The sequence below is a fragment of the Octodon degus genome, unplaced genomic scaffold (genome assembly GCF_000260255.1).
Source record: "Octodon degus isolate 3935 unplaced genomic scaffold, OctDeg1.0 scaffold00115, whole genome shotgun sequence".
Classification (NCBI taxonomy): Eukaryota; Metazoa; Chordata; class Mammalia; order Rodentia; family Octodontidae; genus Octodon; species Octodon degus.
In genome coordinates this window covers 7477626-7499497 of record NW_004524691.1, presented here as the reverse complement: position 1 = coordinate 7499497, position 21872 = coordinate 7477626, and the positions used below count along the sequence as shown (strand labels likewise).

General features: G+C 38.8%; 1 protein-coding gene across 1 annotated transcript in view; it reads right to left on the bottom strand.

Annotated features, from left to right (window-relative positions):
• The window catches only part of Ppm1l (protein phosphatase, Mg2+/Mn2+ dependent 1L), a 357536-nt gene extending 343900 nt beyond the window's left edge, over positions 1-13636 (bottom strand). The window contains exon 1 of the mRNA XM_004639855.2: positions 12474-13636. Coding sequence (XP_004639912.1) covers positions 12474-12872 — 399 coding nt within the window. The 5' untranslated portion in view covers positions 12873-13636. The remainder of the gene's footprint in view (positions 1-12473) is intronic.
• Positions 13637-21872: the final 8236 nt, after the last annotated feature.

Below are 21872 nucleotides of genomic sequence, written 5' to 3'. Positions count from 1 at the left end.
CTAACATTCAGCCTTTGGTACGTCAAACTGACATAAAAAATAAATCTTCTTTATGATTGTGACTGGCTGTGTTAATGCCACTATAATTTCTATGCAAGCTTCCTATATGCCAACAGGCTAAAATATTAGATTCTCTGTAGCAGAACAAGATTAGGAATAGATGAGAATCCTGCCTGAATGTGAAGCAATACCTACTCTGACTTCTGACTCCTATATTTTCCACACTACAAGATTTTCCTAATAATTATAAGATCCACCTACCAAGATCTGCAGCATAAAGTTGTTGAAGAACAGCACACATCATAAGAACATCACAGTCATACAGGAAAATCGTACTAAGGAAAATAAGAAGACAAGGCAGGGTCCACATAACAACACTATTAGCACTTTACTACACAAATAAATGAGATCTCTAGCACTTCAGTGCAGCCTTGGCTTTCAAGGCAGATAGTTCTGTCTGAATCCCAGTTTCAAATTCTAGTTTCACCCTATGAAGCGTGAGAGACCCTGAAGAAACGGCTTAATCTCTTAATTTCTTAATGCCTTAATATCTACAACTGTAAAACAGTAACTACCTCACAAATTCTAATGAAAATTAAAATTACATAACATATATGAAGCATTTTAAATTCTACCTAAATATTACAAATACTCAATAAATCTCAGCTACTATTACCATTATGAATAATGATAGTTTCTTTTTTTCTGCTTTGATCTAGAAATTCAGTTCTGAAAATCAGCTCCAAAGAAGTTATCCAAACTACAATAAAGCATAAAAATATTTATTACAATTGTAGTTGCAATGGCAAAATGTTAGAAGAAACTATGTATCAGGAAGAAGCTGAATATTTTTTTCAAATATCCATTCAATAACTCTATCACTAAAAAATACGCTAAAAATAAACACATAAAGAAGTAAAATAAAATACAAATCACAAATGACAATGTGAAAAAAAAGTATTATACAAAATGGGAAAAAAGATATTAAATTATATGTACATAAACCTTTTGCTAATGGGAAGAAAACAAAGTTGGAAGGAGAAGAGAAGGAAGAGAGAAAAACAGAACACAAAATGAATTAGGATATGTGGGCTGGCGAGATAGTTCGTCTAAAGCACCTGCTTAGGCAAGCTTAGGCAGGCGCAGGGGACGGCGGTCCAATCCCTGGCACTGCACAACATACGCACCAGCTGCACCCTCAGGGCAGGCTAAGCCAGCAAAAAAAAAAAAGGAATTAGAATGTATTACATACATGTACCAGCTCTGTACAATGAATGTAATCATGATGCACTACAAACATGTACTAATAAATTAAATAAGTAAAAACATGTGTACATTATTACAACTATATAAAATTATATTTCAAACGCATGTAAAAATAATCAGCAAGTAATACATCAAAATATTAACAGTGAACATAGCAGGGTGATAAGACTAGAATAACTGACACTTTTCTATATTATTTTCATATTAGTCTTACAAGTTTTTTAATTAATTTTGAGACATTTTACTTGTTTCAGAATCATCAAATATTCATTAAGTATGATCACTGCAACATTAAAAAAGTTAAACCACATATAAAACCAAAGTGTTTAAAAACAAAACCACAAATTAAGAATAAAACAACAAATCAAATGTTAATATTCATAGTAAAAATACTACTTTTTTTGAAACTGAGTCACTAATGAAGGGATCACATATATTTGAGATTGAGTGACATACATCTTTGTAATATTTAAATCACTGTCAAGGTAATGAAACCCTATTTTTAAATTTGAAAAGTATCTTATGAAACCATTTAAGAAACTAAAAACACTTCAACTACACACAAAATCTAGCGAAGTACAATAATACGTAACAGAAACCTTTCTACTTGGACAAGCCAGATCTTATACGTAAAATATATACTTCCATTATTTTAAAAGATGTCCATCTAGAAAAGTGTTTTACAAATAACATTCTCCATTATCACAATAATGTTTTACATTAACAGAATAGTATTTTACAAATTTGGAAACTAGTGGTCAGTGAATATTTTATGAGTCATTAATCTAAAAGTAGAAGGAAGAAACAAATTTCCAATTATATGCACTACTGTCCCAATTACTCTCTTCTATCCCACAGTGCACTGGGAACCCTGAGAGCAGTCTCCCATTTCATTTATCTCAGCCACACCCCCTCTTCCCCATTAGTGGCCCACAATCCTGGATTCCATTCCTACTGTTTTGGCCCACACTTACTACTGACCCTCTCATTCACTGTTCTATCTTCTTCATTCACTCAAATACTCCATATTGACTAGAGAAACTTGATTACTAGGGAATACATTTTATGTCATTTCTTTTGCTCAAAAATATCCACTGTGACTTCAGTATCACAGAACTTGACCAGGCTCCTCAGCTGGGCTTCATTATCAATGCAGCAACAGTTAGAATATATCTTGCACTCACACTCTCCTGTGTGCACCCCAACCAAGCTTCCACTGCCACATCTTGTCACTGTAAGTATGTCACTAACAAAAAACTAAACTAACAGGTGCAGTGGTATGTGCCTATAAACCCAACTACTTGAGAGACTAGTGCTAAAGTATGTGATTAGCATGCACAAGGGCCTGAGTTCAATCCCCAGAACCAAAAGCATGTGGGAGGAGGGGGGGTGATGCAAGAACACTAGAAAATTCTCATTCTTCTGAGGATACTCCTCCCACTCCACATGGAGGTGTATTACACATTAAATTTTCTCTGTCACATGAATCACAGTAGAAACACACACTGCAAACCAGGGTTCTTCAAAGAGCAGCATCATTGCTGTCCCCTCTCCCTGTAAAGGAAGCAAGCAGCCCACCTTGCTTCAAATTATGGCTAGAAATTAAATTTTAAAAGCTACTTTTTCTGCTTATAAAAAGGGAAGTCAGGCATAGTGGCACACACCTATAATCCCAACACTCTAGGAGGCTAAGGCAAGAGGGCTAGAAGTTGAGCCCAGTATGGGCAACTTAACAAAACCTTATCTCAGAAAAAATATACAAAATAAATTTTTAAAAAGCAAGGGGAAAAAAAAAAGCAAGGGAGGCAAATAGAATTCTGTAAGAAATCAGACACTAGAAAAACCTGTGAGAATCATTTTACTCTACCAAAATGGAAAAAGCTTTTTAACAGGATGGAAGACAACAATTGCATATCTTGGAGTGGCTACATACAGCAATACAAGGTTTATTTTTAAAATAAATGATTTTCATTCCTGGGAGCAAGTATTACCCTGATACTAAATCAGAAAAAGGCCCAACTAAAAAAAGAGAACTTCAGGCCAATCTCTTTAATGAATACAGATGCAAAAATCTTCAACAGGATATTATCAAACAGAATTCACCAAATCATCAAAAAGATTATAAATCATGACTTAGTAAGATTCATCCAAGAAAAGCAGGAATGGTTCAACAAACATAAATCATTAAATGCAATATGCATTAACAGAACCAAGGACAAAAACCACATGATGATCCCAACAGACACAGAAACATTTGACGATGCCCAACACCAACTCACAATTAAAAAAAAAAAAAAAACTAAACAAAATTGGAATAGATGATCTTTAATTCAATCTGATAAAATCCATCTCTGACAAACCAAAGCCAAAATCATACTAAGTGGTCCAAATTTGAAAGCTTTCACTCTAACAATACGAACAAGACAAGGATGTCCACCATCACCACCCCTAGTCAATATAGGTCTGGAAACATTGACCAGATCAGACAAGTGAAGGAAATAAAAGAAATACAGATAGAAAAGGAAAAAGTCAGACTATCACTACTTGCTGATGACATGCTACTGTACATAGAAGTATCCCAAAATGGTACCCAAAAAATCCTAGATTGAATTACAAAATTAGGCAGCATATCAGGATACAAAGTCAACATTCAAAAATCAATAGCATATCTGCAAACAAATAACAAGCTCACTGAGAGAGAAATCAGGGGAACAACACCTTTTACAACAGCATCAGAAAAATGAAATATTTAGGAATCAATTTAACAAAGGAAGTGAGAGACCTTTACATTGAAAACTACAGTACTCTGAAAAAGGAGAATCAAAAAGGGTATCGGGAAATGGAAAGATCCCTTGCTCTTTGATAGGAAGACCACAGGGTCAGTGGCACAACGGATAATGCATCTGACTGTGTATCAGAAGATTCTTGGATAGGCAGAATACAGTGAAAATAGCCATACTTCTAAACTGTTATATCAATTTAATGCAATCAAAATCAGAAGACCAATGGCATTCTTCACAGAACTACAAAAAAAATCCTAAGATTCATATGGAACACAAAGACACTTTGAATAGCAAACGCAATTCTATTAAACCAGGGCAATGCAAGGGGCAACGCAATTCCTGATTTGAAATTATACTTTAAAGCTACAGTGATAAAAAATGACATGATACTGGCAAGAAAGAAAGAGACAGACAGACAGACAGACAGACAGACAGACAGACAGACAGACAGACCAACCGAGTGACAGACCGACCGACCCACCCACCCACTCACCCACCAACTGAGCGACCAGACTCAAGGATCAGTGGAACAAAGTAGAAGATGCAGAAACAACTCCACACAAACTCAGCCATTTATCTTTGACAAGAGGGCCAAACATGCATTGGAATAACAATAGCCTTTTTAATAAATGGTGCTTAAAAAACTGACTTTCTATATGCCAAAGATTAAACCTAGACTTATCATATCTCTCACCATGAATTAAACTACAATCCAAATGGAGCAAATATCTAAACAGTAAAACAGAAATACTTAATCTTCTAGAAGATAAAAGAGGTAAAACTCTTGAAAATAAGCAAAGACTTTATGAACAAACTCGGTCAAAATTTTACAAAGAATCAGTAACAGAAATCATATCAAATTCAAGAGCTTTAGCCCTCCAAAATAAAAACAACCACAGATTAGGAAAAAATTTTGCCAACTACTCTTCAGACAAAGGACTAATAACTAAACTATATAAAGAACTAAAAAAAAAAAAAAATCAGACACACCCTCAGATTTGAAGACATAATCTAAAAATGGGCATCTGAAGTGAGTAGATACTCCTCAGATAAAGAAGTATGTCATATTTTGGTATATCTTGGGGGGATCTTTTGTTTTTGTTTTTGGGGTTTGTTGTTGTTTGGCAAGGGGAAGAATACAATACAGGACACATATTTTATAGTATTATTTTATAATGAATCACCCAAACAATCACATACGAAGTGTGTAGGAAATGTATCCACATTATCTCATGATAATGTCCAGCTGAAGACCTAGAGTTCACAACAATGCCTCCCACAAGTGCAACTGGAGGCCTATAGCCCATGACAATGTCTCATGCAGGCCTATTTCACCGATCTGTGCGGAGGCCTATAGCCCATGACAATGTCTCATGCAGGCCTATTTCACCGATCTGTGCGGAGGCCTATAGCCCATGACAATGTCTCATGCAGGCCTATTTCACCGATCTGTGCTGGAAAGGCACAAAGGTCAGTGGTGGAAGCTTGAAAGTCTATGCCAGCGTGATGAAGGATCTGTGCCAGCAGGCTGAGGTATCTGAACTGGAGCCAGGAAGCGACACTCAAGGTAAGAACCAGAACTCTCTTAAAAAGCACCACAATCAGGCTAGGGAGATAGCTCAGTGTTCTAAATGCCTGTCTGGCAAGCACAAGGATCCAAGTTTGATCCCCAGTACCACATGCTGTGCTGGCCCTGGAACCCAGGACATGCCATGTAGGCCACCAGGCATAGTGACCAGTGCCTGTAAGCCCATCACCAGGGAGGCTGAGACAGGAGGATCAGTACGAGTCCTAGCTGCATAGTGAGACCCTGTACCAAATAAATAAATAAATAAATTTTAAAAAGCTTTTTAAAAGTCCCACAGCCACCCTCAGCAACAGTGAGCCCCGAGCTCCCCCAATGAAGAGGAAAGCAGAGTTCCCATCAGGAAAGCCAATGCAACAAGCTTCTCCAGGAGAATGAGCAGTGCACCATCTTCCCCTTCAGAGCCAGGAAGCAGTGCTCAAGATGAGAACCAGAGCTCCCTCAAAATGAATCCTACCCATTCCCAGTGATAGTGAGGTCCAGAGCTCCTCCTTGGACAAGAACAGCCACATTCATCAGGAAAGCCACCATGATGAGGCCACCCAGCAGAATAGCCCAGGAGAAGTGGCAGCTTCCAACAGCTTCTCCAAATAGCTTCCCTAACAGCCTTCCTACTACAGCTCCTCTAGTTTTGCCTCTAATGCTATTGATAACAATCTGTAGGTGGACCTCCCATAACCAGCACCACACTGCTTCAGCTCAGCTGAGTATAACAAATTGACCACCAGTTGGCAATCCACCACAAAACACAAACAGAAAATAAATATATGAAAAAAATAAGCACACCTAACAAAAAATAGTTACTCTAAACAATTTCATATATAAAAATATAGCCAAATACAATGGAGTATTTATATAATCTCAATACTCAGGAGCCAAAACAAGAGGATCACATGAGTTCAAGGCCAGTCTTTGCCTTCATAGAAAGTTCAAGGTCAGCCTTGAACAAAAAACATATTAAAATATAGACAGCATTCAAATATGAAAAAAAAAAAAAAATGAGTGAGCTTTTAGAAAGATCACTACTGGAGAAATCCTAATCAAAACAAATGGGGTTACCTACCTCTCTTCCAAGTGAGCCTGCATTTTATTCCTGTGAACATTTCCACACTTTTTCTTCCACCTATAATCTCATCTACAGTTTTTCCTTCCACCCAGTCTCTGTCTACTGAAATGCTAAAACTAAATGTCAGTATATCATCAAAATTATTCCAGATTCCCCAAGTACCCTCAGATAGGCCATCACACCTTGGTAGGCAATGCACATCTTGTAGCTCTGTTAAACACAACTGCATCTTGCAGCTCTCTTGTTTTTAAAAATCTTACCTCTCCAAGTAGATAGATTGCTCACAGAGAGAAGGAAATATACCAATTGATCTCTGGACATGGCACAGAGCATAATCATGTTTTCCACATATGGTAGGCAATACAGAAAATATCAGGTGCATTGAGTTGGATTTTTTAATTATCTGTTCAGAAGAGGCTCCAAGGTCAGCAGTCTGCCTCCTACAAAGAGGTTCCAAATAACAGAAGAGAGGATTTCACTGAAAGCACAATGTTTTTTGCAGAAAGTTTAATGTATCATTTTAAACTAAAATCATCTAAATTTTCTTTTAACACACTAGGCTTCGGTCTTACTAATCCCTAGTCCTCTGGTGTATCATAATGTGGGAATCATTTGCCAACCTCAGTTGTAATATCCGCAAAGCTGGTCATTCACTGAACCACTCATAATTTTTTTATTCATAACTATACCTTATCTTTGAAGGTTTCAGTGAACTTTACACAAAGGCATGTAATGCCACAAGATAAAATGATTTATATAAAGAAGCAAAAGAAAAAAAGGACAAAGGAAAATTGAATGTAGAAACAATAAGCTGTCCTAGAAGTAATGTGCATGTACCAAATGCATGGCTTCTATAAAAATCTGTGCATTTCGTAGAGATAGGTCAGAAGTTTGGCTCTTCTTAATACTTCTAGCAATCAAGAATCACAGGGTAATTCAATCTTACATGATTCAATATCCTTAAGATAAAAACAAAAAGGTATTAGAGTACTATTTCTCTCTTTATCTCTTTCATAAAGGAGATACAATATAATGTAACAATGTCCTTAACAACATCCTTGCAGTTGATTTGTCAGAGAGCTTTGCAAGAGAATTCCTCATAACAACTCTCACAAGTAAATTGACAGGGCCAAAAATCAAATAAAACTAAAGATGGAAAGGAAGAAAGGAGAGTACCAGTTCAGGTACACAGCTCAGTGCAAGTCTAAATTCACCAGAAACAGATTTTATTTTATCTAAATTAACCTTAAAGATAGAAGTTTCAGGCATCACTTGCCTTTTAAGTCATAAATAATATTTGATACCTATGTCTATTTTTTCCTGAGGGATATGTCTGCAGTTTTAAAACATTCTCAGAGGGGAGCATAAATTTTAAAAGGTTAAGAACCACTGACCATCTGAGCTCAATCCCCAGTTCCGAAAAAAAAAAAAAAAAACACTGACCTACTATCCAGACTGTATGCATGTGTCCTCTGGGCCATCCTCCAAAAACAAGTTTCTCTTCTGAGGCTGGGAAATGTTGACAAGCACCTGAAGTTTTGTTTTGTTTTGTTTCTCTTCATATAATAATGGAACTTTTCTCAAGCTTGTTGTCAACATATATACGACCTTTAATACAGGAATACCCATAGGCGTATGGAGTACATAACAATATACTCTACATAGCTATCAGGCATGAACAAAACTGCCACAAAGAAGCAGTAATATTGCTTCTGGATAGTATTTTAAAAATTATAGATCAACATAAAACCAAATATTTTCCTAGCTAAACATTTTTAAATTTTAAAACCTTTCTGTATCAATTGACAAAGTCTGGACTTTTTAAACCTTTTTTTGTTTTAACATTATGCAACTAAAGCCTCATTGCCATAGCCATAGACACACATACAGTCTACTACCCAACTATACTAACATGGTTAAGATGTACCAACTTTCCAAGAGTTTCGAGTGAAGAAGCTGGCCTACGAACTATGGAAATAGACTCTTTATGCTCTCATCTATCTAAAGTCACAGTCATCTAGGATTTAGTCTACAGCATAATAAATTCAGAGCTATGTAGCTGTCCAAGAATCCTCTGTTCAAAAGCCACAAAGAACTACCAATTCTAACCCAGCTCATCAAGAAGCTAAAGTACAAATCAGAACAGCAGTGTATTACTCAGTTTTACACATAAGAAAATTTACGTTTGATGCCAGGATATTGCTTTCTCAATGTCTCAATATATAAATAGAACCCTAAATTCCCAAATAGAAGTTCACCAAAAGCACGACCAAACAAAGTTTGGGAATACCTAATGAATTATCTCCACCCAAGATACGGCTAAGGGACCAAAGTTGTGGTTCTCACAAGTAGTTTCTCTCCAAACACACAGAATTCTTGGTTACTGAGCCTTTTTCCTCCACAATGTTCTCTCCAGTAAGTATTCCTCTAGGCAGGGTATAATACTACTGATGAGAGTAAACCTTACATGCATTATTATCCCTAAGTTTTAGTTTTTTTTAATCTTTTATTTATGTATTTGGTACAAGATCTCGCTACACAGCTTGGACTTAGTGATCCTCCTGTCTCAGCCTCCCAGCTCTAGGATTACAGGTGTGTGCTACCACACCCAGTTCTGGGGCTGGATGGGCATTCAATACCAAGGATCTAATCCAGGTCCTTGTGCTTGCCAAGCTGGCACTTAAGACCTCAGAGCTATCTCTCCAGCCCCTATCCCTAAGTTTTAAATAAGAAACTCCCAAATAAAGCTGCCTAAGAAATTTGCCCAAGGTCACAGCTAGCATAAGGCAGAGCAGAGTCTTAAAGTCAAAACCTATGCTTTCAATCTTGCACTAAATGATGTCTTCTTGGTCTTTTGCCCTAGACCTCCTGCCTCCCAGTGTGATTTAAATGCTCCTCTGTTTCCATAATGCCAAAAACACAGCATGTCAATAATTTCAGATAAATGGATTTATGTGCTCTCTTACTAGAATAAAACTTTGGAGGACACAGGTTATCCTTTAGGTATCCTTGTATCCCCAGAGTGCTACCTGCTAGGCAAATATTCAAACTAATTTGTCCGATGGTTTGATACAAAGATCAACCAAGTAAAAGTCTAAAACTAGCCACGTAGTCTTAGCAAGGTCACAACTTGCTAAGTATTATCAGTATCTCATCTTTTTAAAAAATGGTATGAAATAGATATACAAAATGAAATGATATGCCAAGGTCCCTTCTGGAGGTGATAAGCACTGTAACTGTAATTGGGACCTGGTATCTTATGTCTTGTCTTATCATTGTGAATTACTAGGAATAAAATTAAGCACCTTATCTTCTGTATCATTCTAGAGATAGTTTGTATGTGTATACAGGTGTGTGTGCATATATTTGTATATATTTATGCAATTTATAGAGAGAACAGAGAAAGATTCCTCTTTCTGAACAGAGATAACTATCATCTAGACCAAAATCAAACAGTGGCACCCTCCTCTGGTGAATGTTAAAAGAGCTAAGCCTCACAAAAGGGAAGAATTAGAAAAGAAAGTGGGATTTTTTCTGAAGGATATATAAAAGAAAAGTGAGGGCTAAATAGCCACAAGTGTTCATTATCATACTCCTAGCAACAATTAAATACCTTTCTGCAGCACTGTCTTTATTTTGCCCTAAAACAAAGCAAGAATGAATGAACTGGCTACACATGGTGGGTGGTTATAGAGAGAACAATTATTCTATTTTCCACTATGCTATCAATTATTTTGCAGACAACAAGCATTTTAACATAAGGTGCAATGAAAAGCATTTAATATTTGGCTGAAAATGATCATCTTTTAATATTAAAAATTTTGTGAAAAGTTAAGGACATGTAAAATATTTTTATTTTTATCATGCCCTTTTTCTGGATATATTTACTAGATACTACTGTAGATATTTCACTCTGAAACTCATTTGGGCCTCTAACTTTCAAGTTTCAGAAACTTTAACTTAAAATAACATGTTCAAATTACCCAATCACACAAGCATGCCAAAAACATGTCAAGGTATCACACAACAACTACAACTCAAAATTTTACAACTTTAATATTACACCTAATCCTTTAAACGAGCAGTAAAACTGTGCTTTCCTAAAGACAAGAATCAGATTATCATTAGTCAACAATTTTAATATTAAATATATAATAAATATAAGCTTATTAAATGATTTACAAATTGAAGAATCTCAGCTTCATTCTCTCTGAATGTAGGCATATAAAATGAAAATACAAAAATTATAACTCCAGTCCAGAAAGCAAATCACTCATTATACTTAATCTTGTCATTCAGGTACATTTTCGACCAAACAAGCTGTGTCTCTACCCTCAATTGACTTTTACCTTCTCTACTGTCAAAGGGGCAGGACCACACCACACAAAAGGCTAAAACAATATTGAAAATTTCTGAAAGATTATAAAAAGGATATGCAATGTATTAATTATTGAAACTGTGCTAGTAATCGGTTTTGAAACTGTCCCATTGCTATTTGTTTCTCAATAAAATTATTTTTTAAAAATTATAAAAAGGTTAGAGTGGATGCAAAATAGCAAAAATTAATTTCAGTGCTACAAGTAACTTTGCTACTGTTTGTCAGTCTTGGCAAGTTGTTTCTATAAGGTAGACAGCACTACTGTGGAAAGCTTTCCAGATGGCTGGTGGAAAATGAAGATAAGCTAACCAATGGAAAATTTTCTCAATGTTTATCCAAAACTAGAGCCAAAGAACAAGCAAATGCCTGGGAAAGAGAGACATTTCCTACAGCCCACGTACAGACCAGAGGAGAGGTTTAAGGGAGATGGGGGGAAAGTGTGCAGTCTAAAAAGGAAAAGAGGGCATGATGCAAGGTAACTTTGTTACCAAAGTAACTGTCCAAGTGAGAGAAATGGGCTGACTGGTTTGGTACTCTTTGGTAAAGGGCGCTGGGATCACATTTACCACCCACTGCACCTGGGCCCAGACCCAAGTAGATAAGCCAACCCTCGAATGACCTCCAGGGATCCTGCGCCCTAGCTCGCAACAGAAACGTGTGAGGGACATCTAAGCCGGCCTTTAGCCTTGTCTTCTGCTCCCGAACGAACCTAAAGGAATCTAGAAGCAAGGAATATTTGCGTCCCCACGCTGGCCAGGGCGCAGGAGTGAGGTCAGGGCAGCAGCAGTAGTGCAGATGGAGCATCTCTGCAAAGGCCAGGGACGTTCTGAGTCCAGCTGCGATCCAGCTGAAAACCCTCGACCTCGAGGTGCTCCTGTCAGCTGGCCTGCTAACACTCGCAAAGTTGATGGAGTTGGTAAGAAGCACAGCTTCCCCTTGTTCTTCTCCAGAGAAAAGGGGAAACTCACAGCTTCCTTTGCCCTCACTAGGGCTCACGCTATTCTGCAGATTTTTGACTCTTTCCCTAACAGTGTATCAAAGAATATTCTTCCTTCGTTGCAGCTAATTTGGCTGCAAATGCTAGATAGGGCCACTGAGGCCCAGAGCCTAACTACAAATATCATTAGTTCTCTCCGAAAAATGAGCACAGTCTTATGCTGGGTTCAAGCATCGGAAGCTTCATATTTAAACAATTTGCTGAGGTGGACTTTCTGCCGAACTGGACCCTCAGCCCAAAGAGCTCTCCACCTCGAAGTGGTTTAGTAACTTGAGCATAACTTGTCCAGACACCACGCCCCCTCACGTATGTCCTACTCCGCCGCCCACCAAGCCTTTTTACACACACACACACACACACACACACACACACACACACACACACAGGGTAACTCCTACCTCGCCACCGTGCCCATCGAAGATCCCAAAGATGGACGGGTGCGTCTTGTTGGCCAAATCCGTAAGAACTTCGAAGCGGTCCTCCATGTGGTCTCTCCGGCCCTGAATGGAGTACACAGCCACGTTATGACTCTTGAACTCCCAGGTCTTGGAAAACTCGGCCTCCAGCACGTCAAGCCCTCCGAGTCGATCGTTCTGCATGATCTCAGCCACCTTGCCCTTCACCATCTTCACGGCGTCCCGGCTGGACTTGACGATGGTCTTCACTTCGTCCGTGTGGAAGAAGTAACTCCACAGCGCCAAGCTGATGCACAGCAGGAAAAGCGTCTCGGGTCTCAGCAAGAAGTAGCGCATGATGCGACCCAGCAGAGAGAGCAAAGTCATTGTATCCTCTATCATTTATTATCCCTAGAGCCCCCACCACCAGCAGCGAGGAGCGCCCCGAAGGCTCGCCTGGTCGCGAGCACGACGGGGACCGACGGCGGGAGGAGGCGGAGCAGCAGCTGCGGGTGTGCAGCGGCGTGCGGAGCCCGAACCCAGCTGGGCAGAGGGCGCACGGGCGGGCTGCTCCGAGCCGGCACGGCAAGCGCGAGCAGTTGCCTTTTGTCTCCGCGCCTCGTCGGCCTGGAGGCCCGTGCCTGCCGCCCGCGTCGCCTCCCCTCCCTGCGCCTTTGTGATGCCGCAGCGACGGTGGCGGCGGCGGCAGCACGGCGGCGGCAGCGGGTGCCCGCGATGGGCGACAGGAATCAAGTTAAAGTTGCGCGGTGCGGTCCGCCGCGGTGAGCGGGCGTGCTAGGCGCAGGAGCCCGCGCGGCCCCTCGCGGGCTGCCCTCTCGCGGCTCCGGGGAGCGGTTGGCAGGTGAAGAGGCGCAGGACGCCAAAGACCGGCGGGCGAGGGATGCAGGTCCCCTCGGTCGCCGCTGCCGGGGAGCGCGGAGACAGCCGAACACTCCGATTCCTTCACACACCCGGGAGAGCCCAAGAGAATAAAAGTTTTGCGGCAGCTTGGGCAAAGGCGGAGAGACGCAGAGCCCGGCGACGCGGCACGATCGGCACTGAGCCGCAGGCGGCCAGCCGGGCTCAGCCTGCCTCTCCCGACTCCTCGCGGCTCGATTCGGCTCGGCTCCTCCCGGCTCGGCTCGCCAGTTCCCTCCAGACGCCTCAACTCCTCGTCGCCCCGCCCAGCGCGCCCCGCCCTGTCCCGCCCTGTCCCGCCCCGAGAGCCGGGATTCGAGACCCAGAGATGCTCCCACCAAGCTGTCAGAGGCTGAGGAAGCTTGGCGGCAGTTGGTGCTCTCCCTCGCCCTTGGTGGTCCAACGAATCGACAGGGAGGAACACGGTGCCTCTTCGGGCTGACTCTTGCAGATGATCGTTTCTACCTTTTATAAGTATCCCTGAGACGATATGATATTTCCGTACTACAATCAGTGTTGGTCTTTTGGGGGAGCCACTGCTTCTCACAGACAAGCAGAGAGGTGCACCTGAACGCTGCCCCCTCCGGCAGCTGCAGGATAGTACGGTCCTCTCTGCTCGCGTAAGGCAAGCGAGAAGGGACCAACTTCTACCGACTCGCAAAACAAGGAGTGGATCCGGCTCTTGGTAGTACTTTGCCTTCCACAAGGGATACCTGCGGGATCTCCCCGGAGGAGAAGAGTGAGCTGGGGCCCTGGCACACTTCTCCCGCTGAAGAACTGCACGTGAAGAAAATCAGAGCCACATTCAAGTGCACTCTGATGATAACCTCCCAAATGCGTGGAACTGCTGGCCTCTCTGGGAATGGCGTCTTCTTTGGAACGGCGATTCTGCAGCCACCAAGACCTCCCGGGTCGAGCCCTTCCCAGAGAGACCTGGAGATTCCGAGTGGGACCTCGGGCGCTCCTAACCCTGCCGCGGGGCGAAGGCTCTGACTTCAGGTTGAAGCAAAAGTAACGGCCTCCTGCCTTCTCGGTCATGGTGAAAGATGAAGTAGGGGTGGGGGTCCGGATAAGCAGAGGAGACCCGCCGCAGAGGAGGCTCGGGCCCCCAGAAACCATCAAATGCAGGCGGACGTCGGGCGGTAGGCTTTGAAGATGGAAATCAGGGGGGGGGGGGGGGGATGTACTAGTCAGTTTAGAATACGGAAATAAGCCAGAGAACTTAAAGGGAAAATATTCCCTTCCCCTACCCCTGTCCAGGAATTAGAGTGCTGATCTAGTTCTTCCAGTCCACTGGGCTGGAGAGTAGAGGCTGCTTGATGTCAGCCACGCCAGTGTCTGTCCCCTTAAACTCTTCTGCTTTGGTGGGATCCCGTTTTCTTTTTAAAGAATTAAAAAAAAAAATAAACCCACTGGGAGGAAATACAACGCAATGTTCACAGCAGTTAACTACAGTATGTGTGTTATGTGTATGTTGACTTTCACTTTTTGGCTTTCAATTTTTGCTGTAGATATCTTTTTTTATGTTTGACAAAATTTCTACAGAAATGCATGGTTTTCCATCATTACCAGAAAAAATTTAAGTGTTTAAAATGCATATACAATATGATCCCAATAACATAAACATGTATGGAAAGATGGGAAGGAAATTGTTAACAGTATATTATTTTTGAAAACTAAGATGTGCTATGCTATTCTGCTTTACATTTCTCATTATTTTCTACCTGGTAGAGAAAATAAAATACAGTAAGATAAATCATTTTGTTAAAGGGCCAACAGGTACCAAAATCAAACAATGATTTTGAAAGCTCTTAGGGACTATAAAGAATGCATCACCGTCCAGATAGCTCAGCGGATTAAAGCAACTGCAAGCAGGCACAGGGGCCATGGGTTTAAACCCAGGGCCAGCCTTGCCAGCCCTGCCCCCAGGCACGCTGAGACAGCGATTGAGACTGGACTTGGTGGTGTACATTACATCTGTAATCTCAGCTCTTGGGAGGCTGCAAAGAGGCAGATCACTATGAGTCCGAGCTAGTAGTGAGACCCTGAACAAACTGTAGACCATTCCCTAAAATACAAAAAAAAAAAAAAAACAAAGTTATGTTGGCAGTATTTCTTACTGTAAAGTACCAAATCATTTTTGAGTATTAGTCTTTCTGTATATAAATCTATTTCTCCATGACAGAAGTAACTTGTAGACAAGCTGCTAAAGATTTCAGAACTACAAGTCAAGAAAGCCCTAGAATGGCAATAAAATTCCCAGCCCAGTCAGCCTGGTCACAGTGCTGCTGCTGGGGTTCCTGCAGAGCACACACCCATGAGGTACCTGACTTCTTTCCCTCACTACTCAGTCAAGAAGTAAAATTCTCATACTTGTCTCTCTGGAGGTTAACGAGGAAAGTTTGACTTGATGAATTCATAAATCAAATTATCTTGCAGATTCTGCAGATTCATCATATAAAGATATGATGTGACATTTACATCTGTGAAAATCAATAAAATATTGTTTCAAGTGAACATAATAAGCATTTTCTTATTTGTTTTAAAAATTTACAGTGTTTACTTGGTTATCTTCTAAAATGCCTATATAAGCTTCTTATACTGTCTTGTAAATTTTAATATATTAGAGAAATAAAGGGCTTTCTATAGTGACATACTAGTATTTGTATATTCCTTGAGATTACAAAGGCTTTTTCATGTATGTTAACCTTTTTCATTCTTATAACAATCCTCTACAGAGCATATCTATGTTGATAAATATGAGAAAAGGAAAGAACAGAGGTGTTAAATGAATATCGTAACTCAGAACAAGTCTGAAACCTAATTTCTTCTGAGCACACATCAGGTATCTAGCATCCACTGGTTGCCATATAATATTGAAATGATCAAAATAATTTTTATACTTCTCTAGTAATATTTCAGTGCATTTTTGTTACAGAACTCTCAAAAAGAATACATGGACTCTACCTCCATAATTCTGATCTGAGCCTTTGGGGTAACACAGAACAGTTTTATCTCACCCATTGAGAATTCTTGTGGGACATAAAACAGGCAGAGATAAACTACTGTGCAATAAATTCCTAAAACATGTGCTGCTAAAGTGAAATGGTGTCTGAGTTTCATAAGAGGACTTTGCATATTATACATAAATTCTATTATAAGTGGGATGAGAATGTTCACAGAACTGATGGTTTTCAGTAGATTCAATAGTGATATAATAGTGTAATGACCATTTTCTACTATCAAGTAATTCAAGTCAGCCTAAAAGATACATAAAAAACATAATTTTTTAAATAATTTATTCTCAGAAAAAACTTTCACAGTTTTAGCTCTTATGTTTTTTTTAATCTTTATAATGTAATACCATGGCATGATGTGGTGTGTCCCTGCAATTATAGCATACTGGAAGGCTGAGGCAGGAAGATCCCAAGTTTCAGCCAAGGCTGGGAAACTTAGAGAGTTAATGAGACCCTGTGTTAAAAAAAATATCGGGTAGGTATGTAGCCTAGGGTTCAATCCCTAGTACCAAAAAAGTAAATAAACCAATAAATCTACTTTTCAATATGATGTTCCATGATATCCACACCAATTTTTATTTTTGCAGCTTTATACAAAGTTATAAAAAAATCAGTATAGCCTCTGTATGGTGAATGTGATCTTTAAAAATCCTTTCAAATAAAACTTACATGTATAGAAGTTTTCTGCACATTTTTAAACTTCCCTATCAGCAATTTTAGTTATATTCTTAGATTGTTCCATTTGTATAAAATTATGTACTGGGTATTGAGTAAGGCTCTTTTAATGTTATCTCATTATATAACTATACAAGTACAGTCTTTTGAAGTATACATATAAAAAGGTATGTGCAACTGCTGTAGTGGTTCACACCTGTAATTCTCCAGCACTTCAGGAAGCTGAGGCAGGAGATTCACAATTTCAAGCCTGAATGGAGCAGCTCTCTGAGACCCTGTCTTAAAATTAAAAAATGAAACTGTCTGGAGAACCTCAGTGTAAAGACACTGGGTTCAATCCAAGTACAAAATTTTTAAAGACTATATGCAAGTAAGCATCAATACTATACTCATGAGCCTGCCATCCAGCTACAAAACTGATCTGTGGTCAATATCTTTGTACTAACCTAGGATTTCCCTCTATATTTCACCTCTACCTGTCCTTCACAGTTTACTCAATATCCTGAATTTAGTGTATCATTTCCTTGTATTTAAAAAATAATTTCACATGTCTGTACCCATAAATAATGTTTCTAAGGTTTTTTTTCCCCTGAGCCTTATACAAGTCTTCTAGTACTATATGTAGTGCTCTAGTACTTGTTCTTACTTGTGATTATCTTTTCTTACATTGTGCCTATGACTCTTGATTCATCACTGCATTGCTTGCAAAGTAATGTTTATGAAGTAATGTTTTAGTTCCTGGTCTCTAACTATGCCTGGGCTATGAAGAACTCTTTACAAGACTCTCCCCACATCTCTCTGCTTACTAAAAACACATAGCCCTCCCTATGTAGATCCTGCCATATCTTATATAGCTGCACCTCAGCATTTTTACTACCATATGATATTCCACTGTGTAGCTATTCCATAATTAATATAATCTGTAGGTATTTGATTTTCCAATTTTTTGTTATTATGATCAGTGATTACATGAACTTTTTGTACTGGCTCTTGGTGCCCATATGTAAAAGTTTCTCTAGGAAATAGACCTAGGAATCAAATTGCAGAATAATAGAGCATGAAAAAGTTCAATGGTACAATTTAGCACCACATTGTTTTCGAAAATGTTATTCTCATGTACATGCTCAACAATGTAATCAAAGTTCATTTAGAGTAAGAGGTCATATAAATATCTTAAAAGTGATTTTCAATGTTGGTGCTGCCATGGTTAAACATGATCATGACTACTGAACTATTAAATCTTCAGGGTTTCTGATAAAACATTTCCAGATGTACAATTTAATAATTCTCAATTTTGAGTACTCTGAAAGTGAAAAATGAATGTTTAGTAGTACAGCTAAGAAAAGAAATTGTTGAAATAGAAACAAAATTAAATAAATACAGTACTATAAATAATATGTCAATTTGGACTTATTTTAATACCTCAGGTGTTTTGTCAGATGAACAACTAATGAGATAGGCATCAATTATATTGGGATATGATGTCATTCTATTTCACTAGACTCCAAAAGTCTAGTTTTCTATGACTCAAGTTTTTATATTAATTAGAGATATATCAAGTTTTCTCAGTAAAATTGTCACAGCAAATCTGTTTATATAAACCATATTATCATAAGAATCTTTCATATAATTGCCTAGGCTTCTCTCTGATTATCTTGAAAGAAATTTCTTAAATACGAATGTTAATCTACAGCATTTCCCGAATTTTACATCCTCATTAACACAAATGAATATTCTAACCAATGTATAATGTGAACAATTATAAATAATTGAATAATTGTTTTGTAGTGGGTCCAATGATGACAAGAAATAGTGTAGATGGGAAAATAAAATGTTGTATGTTTCTCTATAGGCAGTGGGAATAATTTTTTCTTAAGAGCAATTCAAAAAAAAAAAAGTAACAGCCTCAAGAATACTACTAATTCTGTTGATAGTACAGCAGAACAATGAGAATAGGGCCCTTAAAACTGAATTAATTGAAACTTCATATCCATTTGTATTCCATCAAAGTAGGCTAATGTTAATATCCTATTCTTATACTCAAACTTTCTTTTGAAAGCTTCTCTGCATACCCTTGAAAATATAATTAGATTTCCTTCAGTGTTCTTGTGTTCCCCAAATGGTTTCCACTGCAAACATTTGTTTTAGTTGAAAGGCTCTTGTCCAAAAACAAAACTTGGTAATCTGAGGAGTTTAAAAATGAATCTTCACACCATTTTTCTGTTTTTGCTTTTGTTTTGTTGTTTTGTTTCTTTAGGTGGGGTGGTTAATAGGCCTGCATCCACCACCACCACCACCCAAAAAAATTAATTTCACAGGATGTAACCTTAGGATTGATTCGTATGTATGACATTTTATGTAAAGGTTATTACAACAAAACATGATGTGATCTAATACTATCCATAGACAAAAGTAAGACATATGTCTCGTTTCTATGACATTCTGTAGTGAGTTCCTGAAGTTCCTCATTCCTGCCTCTTAGGTCTCCTTAGTAAACACCAACATTAATTCAGTGCTGTTTAACCCCAAATTGCCTATATAATAACTTCTTACATTGTGGCTAAAGCTGTTAACATCACTGCATTGCTTGCAAAGTCATGTTTCAACTGCTGGTCTCCAACAATAGTTGGAACTCCTTTAAAGTCTTCCCCTAGCTTCTTTTATCTTCCTTCCAAACTGCTATACTTCCACAACTATTTCCCAAGTGATGGCATAATCTTAAAGCCTTTCAAGCATCAGAAAGACTCCCATACCTATCCTAGAAAAAAGACAACTTTTGACCATGTATGCCCTTGGATATGCCAGAGGACACCCCATCCTTGACCACATGGCTTAAATTCTTCTCTTAAGACCAGATGCTATAAATTCTAAGATTCTAATTAAGGCATTAGCTAAATCAGGTATAACAGATACTTAACTGCACCAAATTCTAATTGCTTATGAGTCTTCTACTTCCATTTTTTACTTGATAATTAGCCAAATGATCTATATACTTCTGTTGTGACCCTCCTATTTCTTTCTACCTGAAAACTTAATGACCTTATTTTTCTCCTTATTATGTCATTATTCTAATATATTTGGTCAAGGATGTGCTAGTAAATGTACTAAACTGTGCTTCAGCAAAGAAAGGCTCTGAACTATGTGTTTGCCAGTTTCCATTCTAGAAATACTCCCATGTGATTTCAACCTAGAAATAGTTTTTCAGTTTTTCAGTGGCAACTATATAATATTTTCTTCAAACACATGTAATGAATACAAATAACTTCAAAAGCATAGACAATATGTGAAGTAGTTAAGTGTTGAGTTCTGAGTTTATTATTTTTAATAACTTAATAAAAATAAAAGTATAAAATATTCTTTTTAAAGTATATTTTAATAAAAATAAAAGTATGATTCACTGAAGCATAAGTTTCTATATTTTCATTTTTAATATGCCCATGCATAAGTGAAGATGGGCAAAATTCTATTCTGCTGGAATAATATGTGCATTCTGCATATTATCTATTGAAACTGAACATCCATATTTCTAACCTCTTCTAAATTCCCTCCCAATCATGAGAAATAGATGACTAAAATTTATAGTTCCCAGAATTCCATAGAGCTAGGAACTTGGCAAGTAATTCAAATTCTTCTGAAGATATTACCTTGTGTGAGATTTGGAAGCCAAAAAGAAGCATAAATTAACTCTTCTGGCCAATGGACAAGCTCTGGTAAACTAATTCAAATTTCCCTTTTATGGAAGATGGGCAGGGGCCTAATGACAGCCTCTGACTTAGGCAGTAGGTCCTTATAGTAGGACCTTAGCTAGTAGGACCTTACATTGCTTTGAGTAACCTAATTCCCTGCATTAAATATTTTTTCTGGTTAAAAGTTAAAGTCCCTAAAGTGTTGGTGATGGTTATTGTTGTTCCTAATATAGTATGCATCCTTGGCATCTATTTTTTCCTTCTGTGACATCAGAAATACATCAGTCCAGTCCCTAGCACAGGAGGAGGAAGAAGGGGAGGAGGGAGAAGAAGGGGAGGAGGGGGAGGAGGGAAAAATATTGAGAATATGAAGCAGCAGCCCAAGGGTAGCCCCAGTTACCTGTTAATCTATTTGCCCACATGATTCCTGGTTCTGATTTTTTTCCCTGATGGTGCTTTACATTTTTTTCACATCCTGATATTATGCTGTTGTATTAATCAATTACTACTCTGTAATTTCTTTTTAGTAAACCTTCTGCATGAATTCATAGGGAATAGGTTCCAACAACTCAGGTTTCTTTCCATCTCTGGGAAGGGCAAGCTGGCACTTCAGTTGTACCCAGGTACCTTTCTCTTTGGCTTCCTCCTTTTTCAGATCATTTTCCTTGACACATTTCAGGATGCTATCATGACTTTTTCAGTGTTTAATATGCTCAATATGCACGTTAATCCTCTTGGCAAGTATCTTGCCCTTGCTTGTTTACAACAACGCCAACAGAATGCTGGGTAACTTTGTAGACTCTTCCCATTTTGCCATGGTAACATTTCTGAGGTGTTCCTTTTTGCACGATACTTATTCCTTTGATGTCTACAATATCACCTTTTTTGTAGATTCGTATGTATGTGGCCAAACAAACAACCCCATATTTTCTAGAAGGCCTACAGAACATATACCCAGTTCCCCTCCTCTTGCCCTTTGTGTTAATCATTTTGGCACATTACTGGAAGATGGCAGTTCCAGCCAAAAGGCAAACCTTCTGGAAAGAGTCAAAGAAATGAATGTTCATGCAAAAAGGGAAGTAAAATGAGCATTTGTTATTATTATT